General features: G+C 43.8%; 1 protein-coding gene across 7 annotated transcripts in view; it reads left to right on the plus strand.

Annotated features, from left to right (window-relative positions):
- HSD17B3 (hydroxysteroid 17-beta dehydrogenase 3) overlaps positions 1-18,228 on the plus strand; it is an 87,366-nt gene that overhangs the window by 35,147 nt on the left and 33,991 nt on the right. For 6 of the 7 annotated variants that reach the window (XM_064291133.1, XM_064291130.1, XM_064291132.1 and 3 more), the window contains exons 8-10: positions 689-770; positions 1,864-1,929; positions 7,452-7,601. In XM_064291133.1, the coding sequence (XP_064147203.1) occupies positions 689-770; positions 1,864-1,929; positions 7,452-7,601 (298 nt within the window). The remainder of the gene's footprint in view (positions 1-688; positions 771-1,863; positions 1,930-7,451; positions 7,602-18,228) is intronic. The other variant, XM_064291131.1, reaches the window with a different exon arrangement.

Below are 18,228 nucleotides of genomic sequence, written 5' to 3' on the forward strand. Positions count from 1 at the left end.
AGTTGGAGCTGACTCGACTGTAGCTAACAACAATGCTCATTAAAAGCAAATGGTTGACAGTCTTCTTGTCCCTAGAGGAAAGAGGGGCATCACCTTATGTTCTAATTAGATGTTTCTTTCTTTCTTTCTTTTTTCCGGATTGCACCCATGTCATCATGAAGGATTAAGGACTTTAAACTTCAAAAGTCCTGGAGACTTTTGTAAGGGTGCCTGTATGAGCAAATGATAGATCACCAAATACCATCCAGTGCAGCATTCTACCATAGGTCATCGGTGCTGTTGTGGGTCATCTTATGAGTCAGAAGGGACCTTTGAGGTCATACAGTTATATCTGAGAGAGAAAAATGCCTCCTTGAATCTTGTCCAAACTGAGTTGGTTATCTGTATTTTGGTGGGGAGATCTTTGTTGTAACGGGTCTCTCTTTCCCGTAAAAAGCCCTTACTGTGCAAAGGAATGCTAAGAGTGATGTTATTATGAGGATGACGTCATCTAGCTCATGACATCATCTAGCCTCTGGCGTCATCTAGCTAATGAGGTAGGGAAGTTTTACTCACAGCTCTGGGAAACGGAGCACTTAATACATAGAAAGCCTAGAGAGAAGGGAGTTTTCAGAGAGTTAGACAAGTCTCTTTGTTTTATTTCTACCCTGCAGCAAACCAACTGAAACTTTGCTTCTTTGCCATTTAGGCGGAAAGGACTCATCTTGAACATTTCTTCGGGAACAGCCCTCTTTCCTTGGCCTCTATACTCTTTGTATGCAGCTTCCAAGGTGAGTGACATCATGAAGTCCAAGTCCCCTCCTCCTTCTTCCTCTGTTTTTCCTAGTTGGCTTTTTCCTTTGAATCACCAGGCAAGTTTATGAAAAGATTTGCCTGGAGACATTCTTACATGCATGGGGCAGAGCAGCCAAGAGGGGTCTTTGAGCAAATGAAGAAAAGGCGCCCCCTCTGGGATGATGAAGCCCTGCAGCAGCATGTCTTGGCAAGGTCCCTGAGGGATTCCAGTCACCATTTACCTCCTTGGCTGGAAACCCTTGGTATCTTCCTGCTAACAAGTACAATGATAGCTTCCTTCCAGTCCTAGAGGCCTAGCCTGGTGTCTCCATGCCTAGTTATTAAAATAAACCCTAGTAGAGGGGGAGAAGGAGAGAGTAGAGGTGCTCTAGACAAGGGACAGCTTCTGCTGGGTAGATTAACCTGTATGTAGTAGCCCTGCTGTTGCTACCCTCCATTCATGGCGACCCCTTGTGTTACAGAGTAGAACTGCTTCATAGGTTTTTCTTGGCTGTAATTTTTACAAAAGCAGAGTATCAGGCCTTTCTTCTACAGGGTAGTTTTGAATCACCAACCTTTTGGTTAGCAGCCAGTCGCAGACCTGTTATGCCACCTAGGCTCCACGTAGTGGCCCTGTTGTTTTTACACGCCTTTGAGTCGATTTTCAATTCATAGTGACCCAATGTTTCATAGTAGACTGCCCCAGAGAGTTTTCTAGGCTGTAATCTTTATGGGAACACAGATCGCCAGGTCTTTCTCCCACTGAACAGCTGGGCGGGTTCAAACCACCAACCTTTCAGTTAGCAGCCCAGTGCTTAACTATTGTGCCACGAGGGCTCCTTGCAGTGGCTCTAGATATGCATTTATTGCAAAATATATATTCTCACTGATCGAGGGAACCCTTCCCAGACAAAGGTTGGGGAAACATCTTGGTAGAAATGAAATACTGACTCCCATTAAGACACACTGCTGTACTTTAAGGTGGAGCAGGTAGGCTCTTGTGGTGCCCTTTGAAATCTGAGTTAAGTTGGCTCTGGTGGGAGAAAGCAAGCTTTTGGTTCTTAGGCATCTTTCTCTTCAATGCTCCAGGCTTTTATGTGTACCTTTTCCAAGGCACTCCAAGTGGAATATAGAGCGAAAGGAATCATTATACAGGTAAGGTCAATAGTTCTGAGTTCTTGGGAATACCAACCCCTGGATTCCCAGTGGAGTTGGAGCCCCTGCTCCCTGTAGAACCATGGCCCAGGGTGGGGCGGGGGTGAGGTGGGAGGATGGTCTGCATGAAGCCCTGTGAGTTCTTGTGAACCATCATGGTGGCAGCTGCAGGCACTGTGGTTCTGGCTGCCCCCAGCCATTGCTGCCATCCTCAATCATGGCCTGGGTTCTGGAGAGGGAAATGGGGCCATGTGAGTGATTGCCCAGAGGTGCTATCAACCCCCCTTAATCCCTGATGCTCCATCAGAACATAAATCAGGGTCTTAGCTTGGTACAGGAAGCAGGCTTAAGTGGGAAGAGGTGTCGAGCAGGGACAAGAGAAATGGGCACTTAGTCCCTGTTGGAAAAAAGCGAGGGACTCTTAACTAAGTGTGTGTGTGTGTGTGTGTGTGTGTGTGTGTGTCCCATGGGGGCTGTTCATCCCCACACTCTGGCTCTTGAACAGTAGGGAAGGCGGGCTTTGTTTCCCCTTTCACCTACAACAGCAGGGAACTGAGACAGGCATCATCCTGTCCTGAACTGTAAACAGAGCTGGCTTGTCATGGCTACCTGTGGGCTGAGCCATATGATGTCTCCGAGCTCCAATGGTTCAGCAGCAGAATTGGAGTAGAGCGGCTTCTGCAACTTAGAATATGCAATTTAGAGAAAGGTTTTTTGCTTCATTTCGTTACTGTTATTTGGGAAGAAGTTTTATGATATGCTATTGGAAATGAGAAAGGCACACTCAAATTTCTGTTTTAAAATGTATTGCGGCACATACTGATTTTTGTAACTACTGACATAAGGAGACATAACTAAGGTCACTGAATTGTACATGCGAAGGGTGTTGACCAGGCAAACAATTTATTCCACATATATTTACCACACACACACACGCACAAAAAGCCCACTGGAGAATATCTGTCATGGATTGACTTATGTTCCCTCAAAAATGTGTGTATCAGTTTGGCTGGGCCATGATTCCCAGCATTGTGCGGTTGTCCTCCGTTTTGTGATTGTAATTTTATGTTAAAGAGGGTTGTAACACCCTTGCTCAGGCCACATCCCTGATCCAATGTAAAGGGAGTTTCCTTGGGGTACTGCCTGCATCACCTTTTATCTTACAAGAGATTCAGGGAAAGCAAAGCAAGCAGAGAGTTGGGAACCTCATACCACCAAGAAAGCAGCACCGGAAGCAGAGCATGTCCTTTGGACCTGAGGTTCCTGCACTGAGATGCTCCCAGACCAAGGGAAGACTACTGACAAGGACCTTCCTCCAGAGCCTATAGAGAGAGAAAGACTTCCCCCTAGAGCTGGCACCTGAGTTCAGACTTCTAACCTACTGGACTGTGAGAGAATAAACTTCTCTTTGTTAAAGCCATTCACTTGTGGCATTTCTGTTACAGCAGCACTAGATGACTAAGACAGAATTTGGTACCAAGAGAGTGGGGTGTTCAGAGAAGGTGCAGATGGTAAGAAACAGCAGCAGAGGACCAGCAGCAGTAGCAGAGAACCACCAGCAGCAGAACCAGGAGACCAGCTCCAGACAGCACTGGAAATGACCCATGGAGTGAGAGAGCTGAGTGCCCATGAGCAGGAGGCTTCCTGGTGGAGTAGGGTATTTCCGGGCACTTATTGGTGGAGTTAGGCTTGCTGACCCACAGAGCAAGACAGCTGAGTGCTTATGCGCAGGAGGCTTCCTGGCAGAGTCGGGTGCCTCCAGGCACTTACCGATGGAGCTACAGAGCTTTGGAACACTTGCCTCAGCAAAGCAGATGCAGGCATGAAGCCAAAGGAGCTGAGAGGCCAAGAAACCAGGAAACAGAAGCAAAAGAGACAAGGAACACAAGAAGCTGAGCTATCTCAGTCTCAAACTGCATGGCTATGACCTCTGGTGTTTCTAAGGGTGGAGCTGCCACTCAGATGGACAAATAGAATGGTGTGCCTAAAGCCGAGGGAGCAGAGTTGCTGTCCCAGTGGGCCTGGAAGGCGGAGCTGGAGCCCAGGGCCAAGGGCTCTCCACTCAGAATTTGGCGAGTATGGCCAATACCTAGAGTCTGGAGGGCAGGGCCATTGTGTGAAATGTCTCAGAGAACAGAGGATTATTTTCAAAGCCTTGAAGGCTAAAGTAATGTAATGTGTTCTGCTGACTTGCTTGGTGCCTGTTATCACTTCTTTTCCTCTAGTTTCTCCCATTTGTAATGGAAATGTCTAGCTTGTGCCTGTTCCACCATTGTACCTGTGGAAGCAAATAACTTGTATTCTAGATTTCACAGAAGAATTTTTAGATTTTGGACTTGGAGTTAAGACTTTTGCTATGATACAAAGGGGTAAATATGCTTTGCATGTTGCAAGGATGTGATTTGGCGGGGGGCAAAGGGTGGAATGTCACGGATTGAATTATGTCCCCCCAAAAATGTGTTTATCAATTTGGCTGGGCCATGATTCACAGTATTGTGTGGTCATCCTCCACTTTGTGGTTGTAATTTTATATTAAAGAGGATTAGGGTGGGATGTAACATCCTTGCTCAGGCCACACCTCTGACCCAATGTAAAGGGAGTTTCCCTGGGGCATGGCCTGTACCACCTTTTATCTTACAAGAGATAAAAGGAAAGGGAAGCAAGCAGTGAGTTAGGGACCTCATACCACCAAGAAAGCAACACCAGGAGCAGAGCATATCCTTTGGACCTGAGGTTTCTATGCTGAAATGCTCCCAGGATGAGGGAAGACTGAAGACAAAGACTTTTCTCCAGAGCTGACAGAGCCTTTCCCTGGAGCTGGCGCCTGTATTCGGACTTCTAGCCTACCGGACTGTGAGAGAATAAACTTCTCTTTGTTAAAGCCATTCACTTGTGATATTTCTGTTATAGCAGCACTAGGTGACTAAGACAATATCTTAGGCAGCTATTCCTTTACATCAGCCAGATACAAGGATAAAGCTTATTAAATAGGCAGATATGAATTAATGGCAGGGATTTTGCAAATAACATAGTATTCCCAGCCATAGTGAGCGATGTAACAGCCACACCACTTTACCACAGTACCTCTCTCTGCCCCTAACCAAGGTTTCATCCATCAGAGATTCTCCCTCCTTTGATCCTATGCTATCCATCCTCCAACACCCAACTGAAGATGAATTCTTTTGCAACAGTATTAGTCTGTATAGGCTAAGTTTGCTGCAGTAACAAACAACCCCAAACAACTTAGTGGCTTAAAACAACAAGGTCTTATTTCTCATTCATGCTACCCTTTCATTGTTAGTTGGCAGAGGGGATAAACTTGTTATAGTGATGCAGCGACTATAATCCACCATCTTGGATATTGTGAATTAACACGCCAGAGTTCTGGAGGATCTTGCTTTGACAATTCAGTGCTCTGGCCCAGAAATGACACATGCCACTTCTGTTTATAATTCGTTGGCCAGTTCTGGTCATGTGGTCCCACCACAGGGGCTCAGGAAGTGCAATTCCATCAGTGTCCAGATGAAGGAAGCCAGAAATATTTGGTGAGCCACACTAATGATTCCCAGAGCTACCTGCTTCCTAGTCATGTAACACTCTTAGCATTGTCTTGATCTTGATAATTGTGAGCTGGAGATGCTGTAGCTTCCAAGTTAGTGAGCTCCACGGGGCAGCAGGGTGGGGAGGAGATGCAGAGCATCTCCTGGTGCCTCTCTCCTAGTGCAGAAGTTTTGGAGCTACTCTCCTAGAAAGTATGAGAAGCTGAGAAGACTCTGTGAGCTTTCAGAAACCACTTGATATCTCTAAACACATACATAGTTTGTGTTGAATAAATATTTGTTAAATGGATGAGGAAGTATGTACCGGAGACTTGAGTTTGATTTTCAAATTCCAACTCTGCCTTTACCATCCGAGTGATCCTGGATAGTCTGCTTAAACACTATGAGCCTCAGCTTCCCAGCCCGTGAAAAGGGGTTTATAATGCCTGGTTACTTCTCAGGGTTATTGTGAGGAACTAATAAGTAAATTTGAGACGCTGGGTGGTAGAAATGACTAATGTGCTTGGCTACTACCGAAATGTTGAAGGTTTAAATCCACCCAGAGGTACTGTGGAAGAAGGGCTGGTGATCTACTTCTAAAAAACAACCATTAAAAACCCCATGGAGCACCGTTCTACTCTGACACATGTGGGGTTGCCATGAGTTGGAATCAACTCCACAACTGGTTAATAAATAAATAAGCACCCAAGTTCAACCAATATTTATTGAGTCCCTATTTTTTATTTTGTATGGCGAGGAGCCCTGCTGGCCCAGTGGGTAAGAGCTTGGCTGCTAGCCAAGAGGTTGTTAGTTCCAATCAGCCAGGCACTTTGCAGGAGAAAGACGTGGCAGTCTGCTTTGGTAAAAATTTACAGCATTGGAAACCCTACAGGGCAGTTCTACTCTGTCCTATAAGATCACTGTGATGAAAACTGACTTGACGGCAGGGGGTGTTTTGTACATAAAGATATTTTGTCAACCAAAGCATACTACAGGAATAAAAATAATAATTTTTTTTCCCCTACTGGAAACTGGAGTTGAGAATGTGCATTCCTTAGGTAATCAAAAAGTAGCACTTCGACAGCCTAGGAAGAAAGGTGTTATTCAAATTAATCACAGCATTATGATGCAATGTAATTTCAAATGTGATGTGAAGAGAATTTCAAATGTGATGTGAAGAAAAATAAAACTAAGGAAACGAGCGTGGATCTTTCCTCTTTGTAAAGATGCTGAGTGCTATGTGTCTGGGAATAAAGCAATAAAACCCTATTAGGAAATCTCACACCAGGCCACAATGTTGGTTAGACCACAGGTGGGAACATAGTGTTTGATTTTCATGGCACCATGAGTGGTTGCTTATTTTTCTTACCGTAACAGGGAAGATTATGAGGTATATGCTATTCTTAGCTCCTAACTGAAGTGTGAAAGTGGATTGTTCCAACCTTGGTATATGTATTAGAAATAAATTTCTGGGATAGGATTGACAGATAAAATACAGGAAACCCAGTTAAATTTGAATTTCAGATAAATCATGAGTAATTTTTTAGTATAAATGTGTCCCATAAAATACTTGGGACATACTTACATTAAAAATTAAAATTCAACTGGGTGTCCTTTATTTTTATATCTAAATCTGGCAACCATATTCTGAGAGATAGCTCATGACCTCACAGTCACCCTATGTGCTTGCTGGGGAGGGAGGGGTAGTTAGGCCACCTGATGTTGTGTGTTTACATCCTGATCTCAAGTGACAAAGTCAGAATCGGAAGCCAAATTTTCTGATTCCAAGCTCTGTGCCAGCTCTGCGCCTTTTCATGGCTTTGGGACCATGAAATGTCATGGTTTAATCATTTGGGATCCTGAAATTTTTCATAGGAAGAAAAGGGTTGGAAAATGGAGGGATGGCAAAGTGCATGCTGATTTCTCAGGGTCTTTCTCAGTGATGGATTGCTGCTGTGTTACGGCCTTTATTTCCCATTGTAGGTGCTGACCCCATATGGTATTTCGACCCCAATGACAAAGCATATAAATATCAACATAATAACCAAGAGTGCCGATGAGTTTGTTCAAGAATCGCTGAATTATGTTACGAATGGAGATGAAAACTGTGGCTGCCTTGCCCATGAAATCTTGGTAACTTGTAACTTCTTCTTGAAATAATGGGGACAGGTGTGCAGGTGGCCCTAGTGAGGCTTAGCTAGCTCTTCCTTGCTATTGAAACACTCAAGATTCTCTCTCATGGTATGGGTGGTGATACCAGAGGGTGTGCTACTGAGTAGTAGTATAGCCAGGGAAAAGAAATATGTAGAAAGAGAGAAGGGACCACCTGGGTGGTGCAAATCGTTGAGTATTGGGCTACTAACTGAACGGTTGATGGTTTGAGTCCACCCAGAAGTACCTTGGAAGAAAGGCCTGGTGATCTATTTCTGAAAGGCCACCTGATGAAACATTTCTACTCTGATATGCATGGGGTCACCAGGAGTCAGAAATGACTCAATGGCAAGTGGTTTGATTATTTTGGTTTAGCAAGGGGGAGGAGAATCTGCAGGTCTGGGTACTCAGGCCATAGATATCCTGAAGTTGGCAAATCTCATCCCTGGCTGCCTCATTTCTCCCCAGCAGGCAGGAGCTCTTGGATAGGTAAGACCAAGACCCTTGGAGCTTCGACGTGGGGGCTACCTTTTTTTTTTGTTTTTTTTTTTTTTGGTCCTCTAACCAATGGTATACTGGTAAATGTTTAACAATCTGCTCTCAAGGGGGAGGGGGACAGGGAAGGCTTGATTTGTGGTTGTCTTAGGCTGGGTTCTCTAGAGAAGCAAAACCAGTAAAATGTATATATATATAGAGAGAGATTTATATCAAGGAAACAGCTCATGCGATTGTAGAGGCTGAAACATCCCAAGTCCGTGTATCAGGATAAAGGCTTCTCTCAATTCATGTAGCTGCAGGGGCTCGCGAACCCAAGATTGGTATGTCGGAGAGAGGGGCTGTGAAGATCTAGAATTCCAAGATCTGCAGATAAGCTGATAGTTCAAGTCCCAAGAGCTGGAGGTCAGATGAACAGGAGGCGGTGCAGGATCCAGAGTGAGCAAAAAAGCCAGAACATCTGCTTATATTTGGAAGCAGGTCACACCCCCAAGGAAACGGTCTTTCAACTGATTGGCTACTCACAGCAGATTCCATCATGGAAGTGATCACATATAAACACTGAGAATCATGGCCCAGCCAAGCTGACACACAATCTTAACCATCACAGTCCACTCCTTGTCAACTTGGCACATGTATACATCTCCTTAAACCATACATAATCTCTGAATAAAGACAATCATAAAGTTATATTTGCGCCTAACATGATACAACTAACATGCGTACATACTGAAAATGTACTAGCCCTGTTTACATCTTATATTTTATAAGTGAAGAACACAAAAATATTTGATGCACACATACAAAGCAGAAATACTCATAACAATTACAGTCCTCATTTCTGCAACTGATCACATGGCCATAACTGATATTTAGAACTACCTTCTTCCACCACCCATTCTGTATTCCCTTTCACCTCAGCTGGTCTTGGTTCTTTGCCTGGTGGGGTGACCCAAACCTTCATTCCTGAAGGGTCTAGGTCATTAGTAGTCATGTCAGAATTGGATTGCTGTAGTTTTCCATTGACTTTAATCACAGGGCATGGTAGTACTAAGAGATGGGCTAATCGACCTCCTCCATTCCAGACATACTCTTCTTTATAATATGATATCAATCTGATTTCCTTTCGGTAATCAAGATCAATCACACCAGCCAGTACGGTAACTCCCTTCCTTACCTGTTGATCCAGAGGCATAAGGAGACCAAAGTGGCCAGGTGGCATTCTTAGCTTCCAGGTCAGTGGAATCAATGATGTGTCTCCAGGTGGGAGCATTCCTCCTTTGGAACTAAGACCTCTAGAGCTGCAGAACATAAAGTTACAGGGACAGGAAGCAAAAATCTTGAGAGTAGGTCACTAGGGGTAATAGTGAGGGTGTCACTCCCATTTCCATTCCTTGATTCATGGGCCCATGAATCCTGGATAAGGGAGAAAAAGCACCATATATTGGACACTGGTTGAGAGCATATAGAGCCTCCTGGAGAACACTGCCTCAACCTTGCAAGGTATTGCCACCTAGCTGGTGCTGTAATTGTCTTTAGAAGGCCATTCCATTATTTTATCAAGCCAGCTGCTTCGGGATGATGGGGAACGTGGTAAGATCAGTGAATTCCACGAGCATGGGCCCACTGCTGCACATCATTTACTGTGAATTGAGTCCCTTGATCTGAGGCAATGCTGTGTGGTATACCATGTTGGTGGATAACACATTCTGTAAGTCCATGGATGGTAGTTTTGGCAAAAGCATTATGTGCAGGGAAGGCAAATCCATATCCAGAGTAAATGTCTATTCTAGTAAGGACAAAACACTGCCTTTACCATGATGGAAGTGGTCCAATGTAATCAACTTGCCACCAGGTTGCTGGCTGATCGTCTCGAGGGATGGTGCCTTATCGGGGAATCAGCATTGGTCTCTGCTGCTGGCAGATTGGGTACTCAGCAGTGGCTATAGCCAAGTCAGCCTTGGTGAGTGAAAGTCCATGTTGCTGAGCCTGTGCATAACCTCCATCCCTGCCACGATGGCCACTTTTTTCATGAGCTCATTGAGCAATGACAGGAGTAGCTGGGGAAAGAGGATGACTGGTTTCCACAGAACACATCATCCTATCTACTTGATTGTTAAAATCATCCTCTGCGGAGGTCACCCTTTGGTGAACATTCACATGAGACACAAATATCTTCACTTCATTGGCCCATTCAGAGAGGTCTATCCACATACCTCTTCTCCATAAATCTTTGTCTCCGATTTTCTTATCATGTTCCTTCTATGTCCCTGACCATCCAGCCAAACCATTGGCTATAGCCCGTGAATCAGTATATAATCACACATCAGGCCATTTCTCCTTCCAAGCAAAGTGAACAACCAGTTGCACTGCTCGATGTTCTGCCCATTGAGAGGATTTCCCTTCACCACTGTCCTTCAGGGAGGTCCCAGAAAGGAGCTGTAGTACTGCCAATGTCCACTTTCGAGTGGTGCCCGCATTTCTCGCAGAACCATCTGTAAACCAGGCACAGATTTTCTCTTCTTCGGTCAACTGATCATAAGGAGCTCCCCATGAAGCCAAAGGTGCAGACTAGGAGATGGAACGCAATGCGACAGGAGTGGAGACCATGGACATTTGGACCACTCCCTCATGCAACTTACCTGTGCCTTCAGGTCCTGCTTGGGCCCGATCTCGTATATATCACTTCCATTTAATGATGGAGTGCTGCTGTGCATGTCCAACTTTATGACTCTGCGGGTCAGACAACACCCAGTTCATGATGGGCAATTCAGGCCGCATGGTGACTTGGTGTCCCATGGTTAAGCGTTCAGTCTCTGCTAAGGCCCAGTAACAAGCCAAAAGCTGTTTCTCAAAAGGAGAGTAGCTATCTGCAGAGGATGGCAGTGCTTTGCTCCAAAATCCTAAGGGTCTGAGCTGTGATTCACCAACAGGGGCCTGCCAATGATTCCAAACAGCATCTCTATCTGCCACTGACACTTCAAGCATCATGGGATCAGCTAGATCATATGGCCCAAGTGGCAGAATGGCTTGCACAACAGCCTGCACCTGTTGCAGAGCCTTTTCTTGTTCTAGGCCCCACTCAAAACTAGCCAGAGTAGCACACCCAAATGAGGAATGTGTTGCCTCCAAAATCCAAAGAGGCCCACTGGATGTTGTGCCTCCTTTTAGTTGTGGGAGAAGCCTGATGCAATAACTAATCCTTCACTTTAGAAGGAATATCTCAACATGCTCCACACCACTGGACCCCTAGAAATTTCACTGAGGTAGAAGGTGCCTGAATTTTTTGGGATTATTTTCCCACCCTCTAGCATGTAAATGTTTTACCAATAAGTCCAGAGTCCTTGACACTTCTTCCTTACTAGGTCCAATCAGCATGTCGTCAATGTAATAGACCAGTGTGACGTCTTGTGGAAGGGAAAGTCAGTCAAGGTCCCTGTGGACTGAATTATGACATAGGGCTGGAGAGTTGATGTAGCCCTGAGATAGACAAGTGAAGGTATATTGCTGGCCTTGCTGGCTGAAGGCAAACTGCTTCTGATGGTGCTTTGAAATAGGTATGGAGCAAAAAGCATTAGCCAGATCAATAGCTTCATACCAGGTACCAGGAGATGTAGTAATTTGCTCAAGCAATGAAACTACATCTGGAACAGCAGCTGCAATTGGAGTCACCACCTGGTTAAGTTTTCAATAATCTACCATCGTTCTCCAAGATCCATCTGTTTTTTGCACAGGCCAAATAGGTGAGTTGAATGGGAATGTGATGGGAATCACCACCCCTGCATCCTTCAAGCCCTTGATGGTGGCAGTAATCTCTGCAATCCCTCCAGGAATGCAGTATTGCTATTGGTTTACTATTTTCCTAGGTAGGGGCAGTTCTAACGGCTTCCACTTGGCTTTTCCTACCATGATAGCTCTTACTCTATTTGTTAGAGATCCAATGTGGGGGTTCTGCCAGTTGCCGAGTATATCTATTCCAATTATGCATTCTGGAACTGGGGAAATCACTACAGGATAGGTTCAGGGACACAATGGACATACTGTGAGATGGACGTGAGCCAAGACTTCATTAATAACCTGACCTCCATATTCCCTCACTTTGACTGGTGGGTCACAGTACCGTTTGGGGTCTCCCGGAATTAGTGTCCATTCAGAGCCAGTATCCGGTAATCCCCTAAAAGTCTGATTATTTCCTTTTTCCCAATGAACAGTCAGTCTCATAAAAGGCTGTAGATCCCTTTGGGGAAGGCTGGGAGAGAGGTTAAAAGTATAAGTTTTTGGCTGTGTATTGGAGTCCTTCCTCAAGGGGACCTGGTCTCCCCTTCATTCAAGGGGCTGTGGGTCTTTAAACTCACTCAAGTCTGGGGATTGATTGAGAGACTGTGATTCTCTATTCTGGCGATTTGAGTTACACTGCTGTACACCTGACCTAGAACTCACCTGTTTGTACATATCAAGTAAATATTAGTAGATTTTCTATGTCACTCTTAAGAACACCATGACTAAGTAGCCAATGCTGTAAATCCATATAAGTCAGACTATTCTGATTACTGCTTTGACCCTGTTGTCCATTACTGTTACCACGCCCACCTTGTCTTTGTCGATTGAGTGCAGCCACTTGGCCCCTACTACCACGGGGTCTAATCAGCCCAATTATTGTTAGGTATCTTAATTCAGCTAGGACAGTTCCCATTGTCAAATCTGATTTACATAAAATAGCAATCACAACAGTCTTCAAGGATGCTGGTGCTCCCTTCACAAATTTGTTCCTCACTATTGTGGTAAAAGGTGTGTCCTCTGGGTACTCCAGGTGTGGGTCTGTGGGTCTAACCTGAAAAATCCACTCTAGCATGTCAATTTCCCTAAGCCTTTGGATACCTTCTTCTACAGTATACCAAGGCAGGTCTGGTGCTTCAACTTGATTTAGTGTAGGCCACTGGGTGATCCATGCTTCAGTAATCCAACCAAATAAACTATTAGATCCTTTCCTAACTTCTTGAGCTGAAATATTGAATGAAGAATCTGTGCTTAGTGGACCCATATCAATAAACTCAGACTGATTCATCTTTATGTTCCTTGCACCATTATCCCACACCCTTAATAGCCATTCCCACACATATTCCCCAGGTTTTAGTTTGTACATTTTAGAAAAGTCAAGCAATTCTTTTGGATCGTAGCATACCACCTCCTGGGTCACAGTCTGTACTTCACCTTTTGGGACTCACTGGGACTTAAGTCTAGTTATAGGTCTAGAAGCCAGAATCTGTAGTGTGGAATTGTTTTGAGAACATTCAGCATTGTCTTGTGAAGCATCTGCCTCAGGCAATGCTCTAGGCAATGACTCAGCTAAGGGCTCTTTAGAGGCAGCTGGGCTAGGGCTAATCTCATTGGATGGGAGTGGAGGGGCTAATGGTTTTCCTAGGCAGGGTGGTTTAGCAGACAAACATGAAGTAATTTCTTCAGATGGGAGTGGTTCTGCCGGCAGGAGTGATTCAACAGAATTAAAGGGCTTGGTGTCTCCAGCTTTCTGATTATCTGCCCATATGTCTCCATCCCAAGTTTCAGGATCCCATTTCTTCCCAATCAATGCCTTTGCTTTAATTTCGGACACCTCTCAAGGTTGGCAATTGAGCTGGAGCTGTAATTCAGCCACTCTTACCATAAGGCTGTGTCTGGGTCTGGTTTTTGGCAACTTCAGCTCTGTTAATACAAGAAATGAGGTGTTCTTTCAAAGCACAAGTGGGAGCGTTAAGGTTATTTATGTGGCACTTGAGCTTTGATTCTGAAGCCCTGAGTGCATCTCTTTCTTTCACCAGTTTGTCTAGCGAAAGTAGGACCAACCAACCAGCTTCCTTATTACTTCTCCTTCTGACAAAGCTGTAGAAAGGTATCACACTTGTGTTCATGCTGGGCCTCACCTTTCACCAATATCTGATCTACTCGTGATGATATTTTGTGTAATTGTACTGGCACCTCACACCATAGATTAACTGTGCCCTCTTTACTGCTGGAAGTAGAGTCATCAACATCTTTAAGACTAACCAGACTTGAGAACCAATTTAGAAATCTCATTCTTACAATTTTCCTTCCTCTAAAACCACTCTCAGTACCAAGTTCTGTCTCAGTCATCTAGTGCTGCAATAACAAAAACGCCACAGGTGAATGTCTTTAACAAAGAGAAATTTATTCTCTCACTGTCTAGTAGGCTACAAGTCCAAATTCAGGGCATCAGCTCCAGGAAAAGGCTTTCTCTCTCTGTCAGCTCTGGAAGAAGGTCCTAGTCATCGGCCTTCCCTTTGTCTCAGAGCATATCAGCACAGGAAACTCAGGTCCTAAGGAAGCGCTGTGCCCCCGGCGCTGCTTTCTTGGTGGTATGAGGCTCCTCCATCTGTCTGCTTGCTTCTCTCTGTTGCTGGTCCTTTGCTGCTGACAGTCCTCTGCTGCTGCCAATCCTCTATCCATTCACAGTTTCAAAGCCACTTCCACATTTTAAGTGTCTGTTAGAGTGGCACCCCACTCTTGGTCCCAAATGTCTTAAGAGGGGTTCTCTCTAGAGAAGCAAAACCAGTAAAGCATATAAATATGTATAGAGAGATTTATATCAAAGAAATGGCTCCTGTGATTGTAGAGGCTGAAATATCTCAAGTCTGTGTATCAGGATAGAGGCTTCTTTCAATTCACATAACCGTGGGGCTGGTGAACCCAAGATTGGCAGGTCAGAGAGCGGGGCTCCCGCTTTCAGGCTGTGAAGATCTATGAATTCCAAGATCTGAAGATAAGCTGATAGCTCAAGTCCCAAGAGCCAGAGGTCAGATGAACAGGAGGCAGCACAGGATTCAGAGTGAGCAAAAAAGCCAGAACGTCTGCTTATATTTGGATGCAGGCCACACCCACAAGGAAAATCCCTTTCAACTGGTTGGCTACTCACAGCAGATTCAATCCTGGGAGTGATTACATATAAACACTGAGAATCATGGCCCAGCCAAATTGACACACAATCTTAACCATCACATGGGGGAAGGTAAATACCATGACACATGAGATCTCCAAGGAACCAAAAAACAGAAGCTGAAAAGACAAAAAGACCTTTTCTCAGAGCCAACAGAGAAAGAAAACCTCCCTCTAGAGCTGGCACCCTGAATTTGGACTTCTAGCTGCCTAAACTGTGAGAAAATAAATTTGTTTGTTAAAGCTACCCACTCATGCTATTTCTGTTACAGTAGAACTAGATAACTAAGACAGTTGTCTTTTCACTTTCTTGATAACTTATCTGTTTTGTCTTTCGTTGCTTATGCTTTTGGTGTTTTATCTACGAATCCATTGCTAAATACTAGGTCAAAAAGATTTACCCATATGTTTTCTCCTAAGAGTTTTATGGTTTTAGCTGTTATATTTAGAGTTAATTTTCGTATACGGTGTGAGGTAGGGGTCCAGTTTCATTCTTTTGTATGTGGAGATCCAGCCGTCCCAGAGTTTGTTGAAGAGACAGTTCTTTCCCCTACTGAATGGATTTGTCACTCTTGTTGAAAATCAGCTGGCCTTAGATGTATGGGTTTATTCTGGGCTCTCAATTCTATTCCAGTGGTCTATATGTCTATTCTTATGCCAATAATGCACTGTTTTGATTACTGTAGCTTTGTAGTGAGTTTTGAAATCAGGAAGTGTGAGTCCTCTACTTTATTGTTTTTTCAAGATTGTTTTGGCTAATCAGGGTCCCTTGTAATTCCATATGAATTTGAGGATTAGCTTTCTCATTTCTGCAAAATGACTTTTGGGATTTTGGGGATTGCATTGATCTGTAGACTGCTTTGGGTAGCATTGACATCTTAACACTATTAAGTGTTCTAATCCATGGACACAGGATGTCTTTCCATTTATTTAGGTCTTCTTTAAAGTCTGCCAGTAATGTTTTGTAGTTTTCAGTGTAAAATATTTCACCTCCTTGGTTACATTTTTCCTGGGTATTTTGTTCTTTTAGATGCTGTTGTAAATGGAATTGTGTTCCGAATTTCTTTTTTGGATTGTTCATTGTTGACTCCTGAAGAATTTTAGATTGATTTTCTTTAATTACCTTTCACATGTCAACTTTCTTCTCTGTCTCATAGGCTTTTCTCCTATGGAAATTAGGTTTCCTGCTCTTTTTCAAGTTTACTACAAAGATTTAGTGTCAATACTTTAAATTCTCCCAAAGCATTCAGTTACTTCTTGAGAATTTTTGAGACTGCATGTGTTACATAGTAGAACTGCTCCATAGGATTCTTGGATGTAATATTTATGGAATCAGATCACCAGGCCTTTCTTCCTTGGTATTGCTGGCTGGTTTTGAACGACCAACCTTTAAGTTAGTAGTCAAGCACAAATCATTTGCACCACCCAGGGACCTATTCTTAGATGATTACTTGCTATGTTTTACTGTAGAAACTCAACAGTATGCACAGTCACCAATTTAACTCACATTACAAACAGGACGTACAGAAAGGATATCGGAACTTCTTTTTGGCTGTAGTTGATCTAGTCTTTATCCGGACTAATGTCCAATAAATTTAAACTTAGTTTTGATCTGATAATCTAAACTGTCCATTTGGGAAATGTACTCACTCTATTATTTGGATAAAATGTTCAGTCTTTCTGGGCATCTCTCTTTTTCCTTCCTCTCTCACTAAGGTGCACTGGGGAGAAGATACCCATAATCTTATTCCAGTCTTTAAATGTGTGTCAGCTAGTGTCCTTTATCTACATGAATGGTTGCTTCCCTTGTTGCTGAAATTTGTGTCTGTGGGTATTGGGGTGATGAACCTTTCTATTCTTTTGGTTTGGCCAGTACACTCCCTGTTTGGGGCTTCCCTAGTTACTGGTGGCTGCAGATGCCTGAATCCCTGCCACATCTACATTTGGCCATGGGTTGGACAGTCTACCATCTGGCTTGATTCGCAGAGGCCCTCTGGCTGTCATTTCTGCCTGAACTCCTCCATGGACCTAAGGGAAGTAGGAAAAAGCCACATCTCAGCACCTAGCTCTTCATGCTGAGCTAATTTTCTATGGCTTCCCCCAGAAGAGTGGGGGCAATAACCACTTCCTTACCCTCAGTGTCAACTTTACCTATTTATCATCCTTCCTTATTCTTCACCGCAGCCTTCCAGCTCCCACCTCTCCCAATCCCCAAAGATACCCATATCAGAGAACACATACCTAACCACTTCACCCTCTTTATCTCTTCTTTCCACTGTCTCCAGGGTAGAATAGATATAGACTTTTTGTATGCTGTCCTGATACCATATTCTCTCTACCTCACAGTGGTTTAGCTGTCTCCCATGGGTATGATATCCATTCCATCCTGCAGGAGAACACCATGATTTTAGTCCTCCAGGATGTTGTCTTAAATAGAATCCATCAGCACTGAACACTAATGACCAAAGACCAGTCAAGTTGTGGGATGATATCAAGGACATCAAACATGAAGAAAGCAAGAGGTCATTAAAAAGACAGGAGATAAAGAAAAGACCTAAATGGATGTCAGAAGAAACTCTGAAATTTGCTCTTAAATGTTGAGTAGCTAAAGCAAAAGGAAAAAATGATAAAGTAAAAGAGCTGAATAGACAATTTCAAAGGGCAGCTTGAGTAGACAAAGTATAATGATGACATCTTCAAAGACCTGAGATAGAAAAGCGAAAGGGAAAAACACACTCAGCATTTCTCAAGCTAAAAGAACTGAAGAAAAAATTCAATCCCCAAGTTGCAATTTTGAAGGATTCTTTGGGGAAAATATTAAACAACTCAGGAAGCATCAAAAGAAGAAAGGAATACAGAGAGTCATTGTACTAAAAAAAATTGGTCAACATTCAAGCATTTCAGGAGGTAACATATGATCAGGAACATATGATACTGAAGGAAGAAGTCCAAGATGCATTGAAGCCACTGGCAAAAAACAAGGCTCTGGGAATTGACAGAATGCCAATTGAGATGTTTCAACAAATGGATGCAGCACTGGAAATGCTCAGTCATCTATGCCAAGAAATTTGGAAGGCAGCTACCTGGCCAACAGACTGGAAGAGATTCATATTTATGCCTATCCCCAAGAAAGGTGATCCAACCAAATGCAGAAATTATGGAACAA

The sequence above is a fragment of the Loxodonta africana genome, chromosome 9 (assembly GCF_030014295.1).
Source record: "Loxodonta africana isolate mLoxAfr1 chromosome 9, mLoxAfr1.hap2, whole genome shotgun sequence".
Taxonomy (NCBI): domain Eukaryota; kingdom Metazoa; phylum Chordata; class Mammalia; order Proboscidea; family Elephantidae; genus Loxodonta; species Loxodonta africana.